At 43.1% G+C, this 15,902-nt stretch overlaps 6 protein-coding genes across 7 annotated transcripts in view; 3 read left to right on the forward strand and 3 right to left on the reverse strand.

Moving 5' to 3' along the window:
- Positions 1-15,902, forward strand: part of elp1 (elongator acetyltransferase complex subunit 1) — a 226,919-nt gene that overhangs the window by 146,418 nt on the left and 64,599 nt on the right. The window lies entirely within an intron of this gene.
- Positions 1,106-1,651, reverse strand: LOC306917332 (NEDD8-conjugating enzyme Ubc12-like; the record flags this gene model as incomplete). Its single annotated transcript, XM_079495507.1, has 1 exon — positions 1,106-1,651. The coding sequence occupies one exon, from the start codon at positions 1,649-1,651 to the stop codon at positions 1,106-1,108; it is 546 nt and encodes a 181-aa protein (XP_079351633.1).
- LOC306917403 (COP9 signalosome complex subunit 5-like) lies at positions 3,014-4,006 on the forward strand (the record flags this gene model as incomplete). The annotated part of the gene is made up of 1 exon (XM_079495627.1): positions 3,014-4,006. The coding sequence occupies one exon, from the start codon at positions 3,014-3,016 to the stop codon at positions 4,004-4,006; it is 993 nt and encodes a 330-aa protein (XP_079351753.1).
- LOC306917486 (diacylglycerol kinase delta-like) lies at positions 6,944-8,473 on the forward strand (the record flags this gene model as incomplete). Its single annotated transcript, XM_079495732.1, has 1 exon — positions 6,944-8,473. Exon 1 carries the CDS (start codon positions 6,959-6,961, stop codon positions 8,471-8,473), a length of 1,515 nt encoding a protein of 504 aa, XP_079351858.1. The 5' UTR covers positions 6,944-6,958.
- LOC306917563 (cilia- and flagella-associated protein 144-like) lies at positions 10,206-10,643 on the reverse strand (the record flags this gene model as incomplete). The annotated part of the gene is made up of 1 exon (XM_079495856.1): positions 10,206-10,643. The coding sequence occupies one exon, from the start codon at positions 10,641-10,643 to the stop codon at positions 10,206-10,208; it is 438 nt and encodes a 145-aa protein (XP_079351982.1).
- Positions 15,021-15,902, reverse strand: part of tbc1d2 (TBC1 domain family, member 2) — a 28,581-nt gene continuing 27,699 nt past the window's right edge. Inside the window, exon 18 of one of the 2 annotated variants that reach the window (XM_079503469.1) lies at positions 15,021-15,779. In XM_079503469.1, coding sequence (XP_079359595.1) covers positions 15,575-15,779 — 205 coding nt within the window. In that variant the 3' untranslated portion in view covers positions 15,021-15,574. The remainder of the gene's footprint in view (positions 15,780-15,902) is intronic. The other variant, XM_079503468.1, reaches the window with a different exon arrangement.

Here is a 15,902-nt window from a genome sequence, read left to right on the forward strand (position 1 = left end):
TGGACACCAAAAATACACAATATGTATGTGGATGACGTAACCAATTTGAGTTTCAAACTTATATATATGACACTTAAAACATTTAGAAACAGTTCAAGTGGATATCTGGAATGGATTTATATAGACATATAACTTTTGTGCAAAGTGCAAGTTGGCAGCTCGTCAGAGTGGATTTCTAGTTGTCACCGGCTGACCTCTGCAAGTTGGTGACATGGGAGGGTGCTGTAGGCTATATACATGAGTGGGTGGCCCACCACTTGTATTGACTGACTACTACAAAAAACATGTCAATTGTGTTTGTCTAAAGTCATGCAACATAAGGTCACTATCTACTGAAACGTGGACCTCCTTCATACACCAATACCACTGTGGTCTCAGAACTCTGTCCTGTGTCCTTGAACTGCTCTAATAACTTATTTACTTATGATTAATTTAATCATAAGTAAATAAGTTATGAGAGCAGTTCAAGGACACAGGGCAGAGTTTTGAGACCACAGTGGAATCCACGGCTTTCTTGGAGGAAGGCGGAAACAAATGTAGTGTATAGTCCTACATGCATACCACTATACACTACAGCTCTACTCGACATACTGTTTTCCACTGCAGGTGGGACCAACATCCATTCTAAAATTCTAAAATGAAATAATACTAAACACTAACCTGTACAATCCAACAAAAAGCAGATTTAGATTTTAGGCTAGAAATAGACCATATAGTTGAAATATAACTTAGTCAATAAAAAAGGTTGTCTCAGACCAACAAAAGATCACCCATCCACTGTCTGCATGGGGAACCGTTATTTAAAGGCCTACAATGTAATGATCATTAAAAAAAAGTGGTGAAAAAATACAAAAAGACACGAACAAAGGAAAGACAGTGGCTTAACAACGGCCGGAGCCATTTGGAACTCCTTTGAGATGGTTCAACCCTTCGGTAACACACAGTAAAAAAATATGGCGGTGATAACATCTGAGTCATCTCCATATTTGGGGAAAGAACTCCATATATGGGCAAAATATAATATAATAAAATATATGGCCCCTTAAAAACAGAAGTGAGGTAGTTCTTTATGGCTTTTCCGGAGTGTGTTGAACAAGGTTGCAAGCTAACGACGGGTCACTTCACGACCACGTCCTCCGGAGTTCTCCTTCAGAACACGTTGGACGTTCTTCTCAAACAGCTGCCGGTCTGTCCTCAGGACCTCGGCTGCTTCCTTGTTCAATGGATCCTCCGGGTTAGGCTCTGCTAATACATGCTGCAGACCATAGACGATGTGGTTTATCGACAACACGGGGTTCCAGTCCTCTCGTAAGATGTTTAGGCAAACGTTTCCTTCTTGGTCAATGTTGGGATGATATACGTTGGTATCACACTTTACCTTGGGGGGGTCATGCGGGTAACCAAGTCCCACCTTGAAGGGGAAGACAAACTTGCCGCCTTTGTAAAAACCCTCGTCTGGCGAGATGATGACTTTGAAGTTGAGCAGGTCATCGGGATCAGGGAAGCTGATTTCACACGTCTTTGGCAGGTTCAGATCACTGATGTCTTTCTGTATTCGTAGCTGGGCTGCACTCTGTTTCTTACCCCCGGCCTTGTTCCCTCCGGCAGGTTTCTCCTCTTTCTTCTGCTGCTTCGCCGAAAAGCGCATCATCTTCAGTTAGTCCAGGGTTTTATGAGCCTAGAAGCAGCAATTTCTCTACAAGTAGTGCAAGATTATTATAAGGGGAAAATCTGGCTGAGCCTTTATAAATATTATTCCTGATGACGTCACCGACCATGATGTTCACCAGCTCCGTCCAAATTGTGTCAACTCAGTTGGAAGCGCATTGCCAAGGTATAGGGTCAGTATATGTCCTGCTGCCTGATTATTATATTTATTTAATCAATCTAAAACAACAATATAACTGTACACAGTAGACAGACAGACAGACAGACAGACGTTTGTAAGCTTGCAATAGGACATCTGGGAACCTCAATGTAAAATTGGCTATTTTGTTCAAAATGTTAAAAAATGAATAGGTGCAAACCACTCCAACAACCAGCTTTGTTTGTATCCGTGTTTGTGTGTACCTGTACGTGGGGCCCAAAAGAATGAGCATGGTTACTATGGTCACTGACATTACGTCAGACCACAGCTGATCAGGCTATATAAGACCTTGCACCACTCAGTTCACACGGGTGTGATTTTAAAGTAAAGTATACATAATTAGAACATGCTTTTTGGGGCATAAACAAGAAGTTAAAGAGTAAAATTAAGTCTTATTAAGATATAATTATAATGATAACCTTGAATGTTCACATATACTTATTTATTATATACTTATGTATACTTACATTTACATTTAATAGGCCTGCTTAAGACATAGTTTTATTACATTTTGTACAAATAGCCAATTTTACATTGAGGTGACCTGCGCCCAGATGTCCCTATAGTGCCCACCTATCCTGTCCTATGACTTATTTATATTTAGCCTACTATGTAAGCTATTGTTTTTCTTTATTTTTGTTGTCAAAAATGTTGAAAACTAAATGAAACGTACTGTACTGTACTAAAATATATATTATCTTTAAATATCTTTTTTTGTGGAAAAAAAGAAAAGAAACCCTTTGGCTGTGTACAGTTACAGGCAGCAAAGATCTAAATAAGAGACGTTTTGGTTGTACCGCTTGTGGCAAAAGCTTGTATATATCTAAGACTAGTAGACTACACAGAACTTACAGGCACTATTGCTGACTTTGTTAGAGACTGGTCGCGTCGGTGGTTAAACACCCTGTCGGTGAATTATATACCATCAATGACCACCACTTTAAAATGTGTTATTTGTATGGTCTTCTTTCTCTCAACTTCAGTGTTCTATGTACACTCATCATGGAAACTCGCTTCCAGTCAGGGCTGATGACATATTTGGGCATGGCTGGTCACATCACGTTACATCATGACACGAGTAAGCTTTATAAAGGCTACTTAGTCTTCCGATCACAAGTTCGAATCAAAGAGCAACGAACAGCCATCATGGAAGGGAGAAAGATAGCGCAGAAATCATGGGAGATGGAAAATAGCGTGCGGGAGATTCAGAGCATAGATGAATTGTACAAGTATGACAAAGATCGACAGCAGAAACTCCTCACTTCAAAGCCATGGAAATCCAACGTTCACTATTTCAAGAACTGCAAGATCTCAGCATTGGCACTGTTGAAGATGGTGATGCATGCCAGGTCAGGAGGCAACCTTGAGGTCATGGGTCTGATGTTAGGGAAGGTACATGGTGACACCATGATCATCATGGACAGCTTTGCCTTACCGGTGGAAGGCACAGAGACCCAAGTGAATGCTCAGGCTGCAGCCTATGAATACATGGCTGCCTACATTGAAAATGCCAAACGGGTTGGTCGGCTAGAGAATGCTATTGGCTGGTACCACAGTCACCCAGGCTATGGATGCTGGCTCTCGGGCATAGATGTCGGCACTCAGATGCTCAACCAGCAGTTCCAGGAGCCTTTCGTGGCTGTTGTGGTAGACCCCACTCGGACCATATCGGCAGGGAAAGTCAACCTTGGTGCCTTCAGAACCTACCCGAAAGGTTACAAGGCTCCAAATGACGGACAGGCGGAATATCAAACAATCCCCTCGAACAAGATCGAAGATTTCGGTGTGCACTGTAAACAGTATTATGCCTTGGAGGTCACTTACTTCAAGTCATCCCTTGACATAAAACTCCTGGAGCTCCTTTGGAAGAAATATTGGGTTAATACCTTAAGCTCTTCCAGTCTTCTTACAAACTCTGAATACATTACAGACCAGGTGTTCGACCTGTCTGAGAAGCTAGAGCAGTCAGAGGCACAGCTGGGAAGAGGCAGTGGCATGTCGGACATGCACGACCGGAGGTCTGATGACAAGCTGGCCAAAGCAACAAGAGACAGTAGCAAGACAACCATAGAGACAATACATGGTCTGATGTCTCAAGTCATCAAGGACAAACTATTCAACCAAATCAACGCTAAGTAACTAAATTACTAGCCAGTTTGAGTGAATCTTGCACTTGTCTACCCCTATCGGGTGAACGCTGTCACCGAGGAATACAGCCATGGGAGGACACATGAAAAGAACATGCACGGTTTAAAAAGATAAATATATAAATTTGCCATTCGTGCGATACGATGACACATGGCCACGATCTGTCTGGTAGAACAAGAAACATGAAGAACTTCGTCACTCCCCCAAATCCTCCCATATGATCAGACAAAACCTGATTGTGTGGTTCTTGAGATCCAAATGGGAATGGTGTGGTTTCATACGAATCTCGGACTTAATTCGGCCATTGTCTATCTGTGGCGTAAATTAAAGGTATACAGTATTCCAAAAAGTATAAAACATTATGGAAAAAACAACACTGGGTCGGGTAACGGCGTGGCTTCATGGGACTCTCAGACCTCATGGGGCCAGTTATGACGGCAGTTGTCTATGATGTGTCTATGAAGCATGAATCCATATTTGGGCAAAGTTTCAGCCTCGTTTGATATCATTCTTTCTTAGGACGACCGTTGAGCCGATTCTACTCTATGGCTCCGAGACATGGACACTTTCAAAGAAACTAGAGAAACGGTTGGATGGCACTTACACGCGCCTTCTAATGAGAGCGCAAAATCTGTCTTGGAAGAGCCACCCATCGACTAATCTAATATACGGCAACCTTCCCCGTGTTTCTTCACTAGTCCGATCCAGAAGAACACAGTTTGCCGGCCACTGCTACAGAGCTGACAATAAGGTTATATCTTCCCTTCTTCTCTGGAGTCCTGCCTCAAGACCAGTGGTAGAAAACTGTCGTTCCCTGATGTCATCGCTAGGGACACAGGCATCAGTAAGCAGGAACTGGGGATGGCAATGAAGGACCGGGACGTCTGACGTAATATTGTGAAATCCACGATCTCGACCGCGGTCGAAAAATGATGATGATATCATTCACAGAGTCTAACTGATGAGTTCATAGATCTTTTTACTTTTTAAGGCGAGTCCATCTGTGTATGTTGGGCTAATCTCGCAACCTGCAGGACCAAAATGCCGGTTCTGTGCGTGTCTGGGGATTTGGAGTCATACGTCATACAGTAGATCTCAACCTGTGGGTCGGCTCACATGATTTTGGGGAGGGTCCCAGATGACAGAAAAGTGACAATTAAAGGACCTTTTTAATACCTGTCCTAAAAAGAAGAAAAGAAAAAAATATGAAATGAAAAATTATCATTACTGCATCTGTGGAACCCAGTCAAACAAAATGTAATGCCTCAACTCCTACAATTCCAAGTTCTTGTCAGACTCGGGGTGGGGGGTCACCCAGTTCATCCCGGTCACGTGGTTCATGTACTCGCACGAGCCCATAGACTCCAATGCATTCCGTAAACTTCCGGTGTCCCTATTCGCCAATAGAAGTCTATGTAATGGCTCTGAAATATGCTACTAATCCTGACGTCACAGGCTGGCCACATGTTGTCCGAGATCCACGTGCCACGCCTTCACAACTACATAGAATGGAATTGGGCAAAAACATATGTATGATGACCCGCTACATTGAGGAGGTACTCATCTAGCCTGGAAACAAGACAAATCTGCAGACATCTGGCAGATAAAAAAATATTTACAACTGGCCCCAGAACAACGTGTGTGTGTTAGCCGCTAGGGGCTAGTGCTAACCTAGCGGCTAACACTATCCCCTCCAATGAATGGCTTTTCGGAATTAAGTCATAGGCCAGCCAATGGACTTATAACGATTGTTTTTAATGTTCCCGTCCCATGCAGCCAAGTCTATGGACTCTATTTATCTAGGGTAAATGATGATGTAGTTTGTGCCAGCCAAGTCTATGGACATTGAGGATATAGTGTTTGTTTATAGCACTGGCACTGCACCTACAGTATAGGCCTAATGACTTATTTTACGTCATGTGGCCGATATAAATACAGTGGGCGCTATTGACAATGAAAGGAGAAATTATGGTCAAATGTCCGCCAAATATGACGTAAATTTGTGGCAACACAAACATTAAATGCCATTGACAATGAAGGAAATATTTACGTACAGTATATGTAGACAAGCAAATCGGTTAACCAATCACATAAATTCAGTTGTTCATGAGATGATGATGTATAATCATCTCACACCTGTGTGAAGTGAGCGCCCCTCACTTCACACGGGTGTGATTTGTGTTATATGAACCACTTCCGGATTTCCATACCTTGGTATTAAAGTTTCTCCCAATATAAAAGATTTGTCACGCCTGAATTTGGTCCCAGTAGCTGGGGATGAACTCTGCTTTTGGTGACAGGTTTTCGATTTTTGGTATGGTGTCGGATCTGTAGTGCAGTCTGTAGGAGTCCGTCCGAACCTCTAGTATGGACAATGTGCACACTGCTGGGTGATAACACCATCACCATGACGTCATATTGACTCCTCAGTGATGTGGTGGGATATGTGGTTATGAATTCACAGTGATGTCAGTGTGATGTCAATTGCTCACTACCTATTTAAACCTATCTACATGTCATTTCCCTGCTGTTCATTTGAAAAGTTGCTCAGATCATAAAGTTCTCAACAGTCTAGTGTGTGGTTTGCCGGTTTTGCACATGTCCATTTCAATGCATGCAACTGCAATGACATAACCGTCTTAGAAAGATCACAACAAGAACACATTGCATGCGTGGACACATGAACGGACACCAACTGACTGCTTTGTCAGCCGAATGTTACTTGTGTACATGGAATAATTCCTATATTGGAAATTGGTGTATACTTTAGCAAGGCTCTAGACATTTATTGTAATTGTATTTATGGATGGTAATATAATTTCATGAAAGCTGCTCTCACTTCTGGTTCAGCAAATTTGTGCAAGGCTGGTTTATAGGGTAAATACACTGCCTCCCTGCACTAACCCTGAGACAGCACGGTATTTTGAGTCTACCCAGTACAGTATGGACCTCAATGGGATGCATAACTGGTATGCTCGTCGTCACACTAAACTAACATACTGTAATGTCTGTAGAGAAGCTATGTGTGGAATAACCTCACATGGACTATCCTGCGAAGTGTGCAAGTTCAAGGCTCATAAGCGATGTGCTGTCCATGCGACCAACAACTGTAAATGGACCACGCTGGCATCCATATGCAAAGACATCATCTTGGGGGGGATCTCCATGCCTCATCAGTGGTTAGAGGGGAACCTGCCCATCCATGCTAGATGCACCATCTGTCATAAAACATGTGGCAGTGTCCTCAGATTGCAAGACTGGAGATGTATCTGGTGTAAAGCTACGGTACACACTCGTTGTAAGGAGCAGCTGTCGTCCAAGTGTCCTCTGGGGCGGTGTAAAGTCTCCATTATCCCACCGACTGCACTCAACACTATTGACTCTGATGGTTTCTGGGAGGCATCCTGTCTTCCATCCTGTACCAGTCCTCTTTTAGTTTTTGTCAACTCTAAGAGCGGAGGCAACCAGGGAGTGAAGTTCCTCAGACGTTTTAAACAGCTGCTGAACCCTGCTCAGGTGTTTGATCTGGGGAATGGAGGACCAAACCTAGGTCTGCGTCTGTATCAGAAGTTTGATAAGTTTAGTATTTTGGTGTGTGGTGGTGATGGAAGTGTCAGTTGGGTGCTGTCTGAGATAGACACACTAACATTGCACAAACAGTGCCAGCTGGGTGTGTTACCGTTGGGAACGGGGAATGACTTGTCAAGGGTTCTGGGATGGGGTTCGGTCTGCGACGATGACAGACAAGTACCTCAGATATTGCAGAAACTTGAGAGAGCTAGCATCAAGATGTTAGACAGGTGGAGTATTATGGTACACGACTGCACCAAGTTTCCACAGCAACAGTTGGCCTCTAATCCCTCTATGGTTATAGAGGACTCCAGTACCGAAAACATGGAATGTTATACAGAGAAGTTTGTGATGAATAATTACTTTGGCATAGGCCTGGATGCTAAAATCACCCTGGACTTCAACATCAAGAGAGAGAAACATCCGGAGAAATGCAGAAGTCGTACTAAGAACAGGATATGGTATGGGACTCTGGCTATCAGTGAACTGCTACAAAGAACCTACCGGAACCTGGAACAGAGGGTCCTGCTAGAGTGTGATGGTCGTCCCATTTCGTTGCCCAGTCTACAGGGTATTGTTGTTTTGAACATTCCCAGCTATGCAGCAGGGACCAACTTCTGGGGAGGAACCAAGAATGATGTATTCGCTGCTCAGTCATTTGATGATAAGGTGTTGGAGGTGGTTGCTGTGTTTGGCATCATGCAGATGGCTGTGTCTAGAGTCATCAACCTACAGTATCACCGCATCGCACAGTGTTGTATGGTAAAGATCACCATCCTTGGAGATGAACGTGTTCCTGTGCAGGTAGATGGGGAGGCATGGCTTCAACCCCCAGGATTCATTGAAATATTCCACAAGAACCAAACTCGGACCCTCACTAGAGTGTGAGTGTTTGAGAGTATTCTCGAGTCCTGGTTGGGAAGACAGAGATGTGAATGCTCCCACCCACAAACATCCCTCCCTTCCCAGGCTAGATAGATAGATAAATAGACTAGATAAAGTGCCCCTCGGGGCACAGGTCTCCACCAGGGCAGGTCAGGCTGTGGCCTCCTGGTGGCGCTATATTAGGCCAATGTGAAAAAGGTGCCATTTCTTCTTACACCTTGGATGGCAATTGGATGATTTGAGGCATTTTGTTCCAAACATGTGTTTTTCAAAAATCCACCTGTTGGTGGCACTATAACAGGCCAATGTGAAAAGGGTGGGATATATTCCTCAGCCTATTAGGAAAGTGCGTGGAAGATTTCACATAAATTGCACGCTGCGTTCATGATTTGAGGCGTTTTGTTCAAAACGGGCCAATCCTGCAAACTTTGAAAGCCAATGTTAGCCAATTAGGATGGAATATGAAATATCAGACAGATCCATCTTGAACACATATAACATATATAACAGGCCGTTCAGATTTTTTTGGGCAGAGGTTCATCGTAGTCATCCAGGGAGTCTGTGTGCAAAATGTGGCATCGACCGGGTTAACAGAGATTAGCTGTACACAGACGGACACACTGACACACGGACGGAGTGCAAAACATACTCTCTCCCCATGCCTTCGGCCTGGTGGAGATAGATAGATAGATAGATAGATAGATAGATAGATAGATAGATAGATAGATAGATAGATAGATAGATAGATAGATAGATAGATGGCAGCACTAGGCCTCAAGAGATACAGAGCAGACACTCAAGTTTGAATAAAGCCAAACTCAGCTTTGTGATGTGCCACTGTCAATCCCATGATCCCAGGAATACCACCTGCTCCCATAGCAGGAATACCACCTGCTCCCATAGCAAATGAAGAAGCCCCCAAACCATCAGGTCACTGGGTGGCACGTACATTTGTTATGGTGTTTTAATATTATCAATACATTTGGGTAAATTAAGGCCTGTAAAGTGCTCTGCAATAATAAATAAAAAATTAAATTGAACAAAACAAAAAAACAAGAAAAAAAACTAAAAAGCCCTGCGTATTGTTTGGCAGGGAGAAATAAAACAGAAGTGCTAGCGTTCCTGACATGAATTGATCTATACAATAAAAAAGCTCTGGCTCTGGGTTGAGTACGAAAAAAATGATGAGCATTGTTCTATTATGTCTCTAAAATAAAAACTGGGTGGTGAAGCAATTAATACTTTTTTTTAAATTTAATGTATTGTATTCAGATGCTTACTCACTCAAAAAACAAAATGCAATAAAAAAAGACCTATGATATGTATGCTGCACACTGGGTCATCACCAGTGATACGTCGAGTTAAGACTGTTCTATCCTGATGCAGTCATTGTGTCATGCCTAGCATTGTTTGCTATTGTTTCACTCATTGGACCATGACTGGGTGATTGAGTGCTATTGAAGTCATTGGCTCTGTCTGTATAGTATGAATGGCGGAGGTAAACAGACGTGTTTCTTTCGTGCTGCGACTGTCGTCGCGTAATCCTTTTCAAACATAATAAACTGATCTATGCAATTAAAAAAATTAAGCCCTGGGCCTGGGTTGGGAAAGGAACAACAAAAGTGCTTTGCGTAACGTTGTCGCTCACCGACTAGTACTGATCTACGCAGCTATGGCTACATTTTTAAAGCAGCTCGCCCAACACTCTCTCTCAAGGTCCACATGAGCAGAGTGGTCACTTCCAGCGCAAAACACCCTTCTCGCGCAAATTTATCTTTTTTAGTTGCGGCCAGGCACCAGCCGTCTCCATAAGAGTGGTGATGTCCGAGTAGTACCTGGGGTAGTTCAGTCTCCAGTCAGTGCGGTCCATGACCGATTCCATCAGTGGTGTGGTGGATATCCATCCTATCTCCTGACTCTCGCACTCTGTGTGGGTGTAGTCCTGGGTGGGGTCCTTGCGATGAGCCCTGTCGATGACCTCCGTCAGTTCAGGGTCGTAGTCCGACCCGGGGCCTTTTTTTGGTCTGTCTGAAGCGCGACCCGTTTCATTTAATTCGTGGTTGAAATTTCTGTGGATTGTGTTCCATCTTTGCTCTTTTCGGACCTCGTCGGACCAAATCACATTCTCGTGGACAGTGGTCAGTTGCCGTTTGGGCGCTTTATCAAATGACATTATGGTTAGTACACTTCAATCCTAAAACTATTAGATTTCTAATTTCCCACCTAGATTATATAGTCGCCTGTTTGCAGTGACCCCTTATAAAGGACATTTAAGACACGTCACGCTACATGTGACATCACCAACCGTTGCCATGGTGAATAGGCCTAGTTTAGTTGTTTATTCAGTACTATTGCAATGCCTGTCTTTCTGGGGGATGGGCAACATTCACATGCAGCACATGTGCAGTAGTGTTGTAGTCGAGTCCACCTAAAGCGAGTCCAAGTCGAGACCAAGTCCGAGTGGGGGCGAGTCCGAGTCAAGACCGAGTGTGGGAGGGGGTCCAGTCCGTGTCGAGACCGACGGGAGGCGAGACTGAGACCAGATTCTTTTTGTCTTTTTCCCCATTTGATAGGTACAGAAAACACTGCGAGAGCAGACAGGCACGTCAGCTACACTCTGTTACTTAACAAGATAGCTAGCTGTCTATAAGCACCAGACAGCCCTCTTATAATGTTGATGTGAATGGGCTCCTCATAATATGGGTATAATAACATCATTTCATTGCATTATAGTGACTTGTGTGGGAGAGGAGTCCCAAGTCCCTTGTTCGGAGACCGAGACGAGTAAATGAGCCCGGACAAGGACTCGAGTAGTACAACACTACCGTGCAGTAACCATTAAAAGAGTTTATGCACCTTTATAGAGGGTATGCGCTTGCATGAAGTGAGTGGCAAATCGAGTGGCAAAGTGAGTTTAACTTTGTTTAATCTTGTTTAATGCAATCAGATAGGACTTGTCAGTTTGGATGTATGGGCTGTCAATGCCAGAAAGTAGGGTTTCTTTTGCCACTAAGTAACTGCGACGTGTTTTGAGCTTGTAGATCTGCTATTTTTGCTTTTCTTTTTATTGGAATCCTGAATTATTTTTTAGCTATTTCTGAATTGGAATCCTGAAAATTAACATTTTTATTTAATTTCAAATACATTTATATGTTCTTATGTTAACTTTATGAACTTAAATGCAAATACATTGGACATAAAAAAGACTAGTACTAGTCATTAAACTACTAATATAGACTGAAGTAATTAAAGCGGGTCATGTTTGCAAATTGTAACAACTGAAATCAATAATATATCAGTATATTAACCTGCGAGCAGCATTAAGTGAAGGTGTGGCCCCCAGGCCGCCAGTAGCCCATTTGGAATTGTAACAGCTGAAATCAATAATATATGAGTATTTCGATATTAACCTGCAGGCCGCATTAAGTGAAGGTGGGGGCCACATGTGGCCGCCAGTAGCCTATGTATGGGATAGGGTATACAGGGATACAATTAAAATAATTAATAATAATCTTCTCCCTGTGATGTGGCCCCCTTAGTGGTTGTGGCCCTAAGCGACCGCTTATATTGCTTATGCCTAGAACCGGCCCTTTGAGCATGCCTGACTCGGAACTCCATAGATGGGCATAAAAGAGACATAGACAGACAAGACGGTATAGGTAATAATAATAGCTTGAATTTATATAGCGCCTTTCATGAACCCAAGGACACTTTACATTACATAAAAAAACAATGAACAACCAACAAAGAAATAAACAAAACAACAAACAACTATTTGCCACGAGCCTTTAAAAGAGTCCAAAGATTTGTACTAAATAACTAAAACAACAACTAGAACAATAAGATGACGAGGCCATACTGTATGGATACAGGTCAGTGCTATCAACAAGAATGTCATTGGCTAATTGACTTTGTCAGGTTTTGATTTCAGTGATTTAGTGTGACACTCTTGGCATTCTTTCTTTGGCATGGTGTCTTGACCATGATGTCTCACGGCAAAAATATCAAATCTACAATGCAACCTCACAGCTCGTTCCTTCACATTGTGAGCTTGGAGAGCTGCTATTTTTGTTTTTTCACAAAATCTTAGAAATTCTTGGAGGTTTTGACATGTCCATTGCCCAAAATAGGGATGACAGGTTCAAAGTGGTTAAAAGTCAAAGTCGTGCGATTTGTCACACACGTTACAGCAGTGAAAGTTGTTCTCCGTCTCCATCTCTTGGAGCGGTGAGCCGCAGCCACGCTCGGGAATCATTTAATTTGATTGGACCCCCTAATCCAACCCATTGATGCTGAGTGCCAAGCAGGGAGGCATTGGGTCCCATTTTTACAGTCTTTGGTATTACCCGGCCGGGGATTGAACTGCGACCTCCCAGTTTCAGGGCGGACACTCTACCCACAAGGCCACTGTCTGGTGAACAGTAGGTACAGCATAGAGGTCAAGTGCCTTGTTCCAGTAGACTTCAACAGGACACTTGCTCTTTCTGTGAAATAGATAATTAATGAAATCCAAATGAAAGCTATGATGCCGTATTACGGTAATTGGGTCTGTTAAATCCACTTCAGTCTCCAGTCAGTGCGGTCCATGACCGATTCCATCAGTGGTGTGGTGGATATCCATCCTATCTCCTGACTCTCGCACTCTGTGTGGGTGTAGTCCTGGGTGGGGTCCTTGCGATGAGCCCTGTCGATGACCTCCGTCAGTTCAGGGTCGTCGTCCGACCCGGGGCCTTTCTTTGGTCTGTCTGAAGCGCGATCCATTTCATTTAATTCGTGGTTGAAATTTCTGTGGATTGTGTTCCATCTTTGCTCTTTTCGGACCTCGTTGGACCAAATCGCATTCTCGTGGACAGTGGTCAGTGCCCGTTTTGGCGCTTTATCAAATGACATTATGGTTAGTACACTTCGATCCTAAAACTATTAGATTTCTAATTTCCCACCTAGATTATATAGTCGCCTGTTTGCAGTGACCCCTTATAAAGGACATTTAAGACACGTCACGCTACATGTGACATCACCAACCGTTGCCATGGTGATTAGGCCTAGTTTAGTTGTTTATTCAGTACTATTGCAATGCCTGTCTTTCTGGGGGATGGGCAACATTCACATGCAGCACATGTGCAGTAGTGTTGTAGTCGAGTCCGCCTAAAGCGAGTCCAAGTCGAGACCAAGTCCGAGTGTGGGCGAGTCCGAGTCAAGACAGAGTGTGGGAGGGGGTCCAGTCCGAGTCGAGACCGACGGGAGGCGAGACTGAGACCAGATTCTTTTTGTGTTTTTCCCCATTTGATACAGAAAAAACTGCGAGAGCAGACAGGCGCGTCAGCTACACTCCGTTACTTAATGCAATCAGATAGGACTTGTCTGTTTGGATTTATGGGCTGTCAAGGCCAGAAAGTATTATATTTCACACTCACACCAGAGGGCCACAATGCATATAGTAAAAAATAGCTGATCTACAAGCTCTACAAACTGCGATGTGTTTTGAGCTCGTAGATCTGCTATTTTTTAATTGGAATCCTGAATTATTTTTTTGCTATTTCTGAATTGGAATCCTGAAAATTAACATTTTTATTTAATTTCAAATACATTTATTTGAAATTATTTATTTATTTATTTTTATGTTCTCATGTTAACTTTATAAACTTAAAAGACTAGTACTATTCATTAAACTACTAATATAGACTGAAGTAATTAAAGCGGGTCATGTTTGCATGTTTGTAAATTGTAACAACTGAAATCAATAATATCAGTATATTAACCTGCGGGCCGCATATAAAGTGAAGGTGGGGGCCGGCCCGACCCCCAGCAGCCCATTTGGAATTGTAACAGCTGAAATCAATAATATATGAGTATTTCGATATTAACCTGCGGGCCATTTAAGTGAAGGTGGGGGCCACATGTGGCCGCCAGTAGCCCATGTATGGGATAGGGGATACATTAAAACAATTATAATAATATTCTCCCTGTGATGTGGCCCCCTTAGTGGTTGTGGCCCTAAGCGACCGCTTATATTGCTTATGCCTAGAACCGGCCCTTTGAGCATGCCTGACTCGGAACTCCATATATGGGCATAAAAGAGACATAGACAGACAAGACGGTACGAAATAATAATAGCTTCATGAACCCAAGGACACTTTACATTACATCAAAAACAATGAACAACCAACAAAGAAATAAACAAAACAACAAACAACTATTTGCCACGAGTCCAAAGATTTGTACTAAATAACTAAAACAACAACTAGAACAATAAGATGACGAGGCCATACTGTATGGATACAGGTCAGTGCTATCAACAAGAATGTCATTGGCTAATTTACTTTGTCAGGTTTTGATTTCAGTGATTTAGTGTGACACTCTTGGGATTCTTTCTTTGGCATGGTGTCTTGACCACTTGCCCTATTTCATACTTTGTTGCATGATGATGTCTCACGGCAAAAATATCAAATCTACAATGCAACCTCACAGCTCGTTCCTTCACATTGTGAGCTTGGAGAGCTGCTATTTTTGTTTTTTCACAAAATCTTAGAAATTCTTGTGACCATTGCCCAAAATAGGGATGACAGGTTCAAGTGGTTAAAAGTCAAAGTCGTACGATTTGTCACACACATTGTTACAGCAGTGAAAGTTGTTCTCCGTCTCCATCTCTTGGAGCGGTGAGCCGCAGCCACGCTCGGGAATCATTTCATTTGATTGGACCCCCTAATCCAACCCATTGATGCTGAGTGCCAAGCAGGGAGGCATTGGGTCCCATTTTTACAGTCTTTGGTATTACCCGGCCGGGGATTGAACTGCGACCTCCCAGTTTCAGGGCGGACACTCTAACCACAAGGCCACTGTCTGGTGAACATTAGGTACAGTATAGAGGTCAAGTGCCTTGTTCCAGTAGACTTCAACAGGACACTTGCTCTTCCTGTGAAATAGATAATTAATGAAATCCAAATGAAAGCTTATTACGGTAATTGGGTCTGTTAAATCCACTTCAGTCACGAATGGATTGGCACTGCATGCGAACACCTGCAAAATAAGTTCCTTATACTGTCAATGTAAATTGCGGTAATGTAATGTTAGCCATGATCAGTGGCTGCAGTGTGCATGCCACTACTACAGCTCGTCATCGTCCTCACTGACCAGAGTGTCCAAGTCTGTGTCTTTGCGTTGCTCGTCGCTCTCTGTCACAAACTCCCTCTGCTGCTCCTCCAGGGCTTGGATCTCCAGCTGCAGGCGCTCCAGGTGCGCTGCACGCCTGTTCCTCAGCAGCCTGCCACGGAATGGGTTCACCTCGTTGAAGGCGATGTTTGTCAGCTTCCTGTGAAAATACATAAAATAAGAAACACACATCCCCACCCAAAAAAAAGAATGAGGAACTTGCATTGCAGATAGCATTATAATGATAATGAATTCATTTATATAGCACTTTTCCAAACACAGT

This window comes from Electrona antarctica, assembly GCF_951216825.1.
Source record: "Electrona antarctica genome assembly, chromosome: 1".
In the NCBI taxonomy this organism is placed as follows: Eukaryota; Metazoa; Chordata; class Actinopteri; order Myctophiformes; family Myctophidae; genus Electrona; species Electrona antarctica.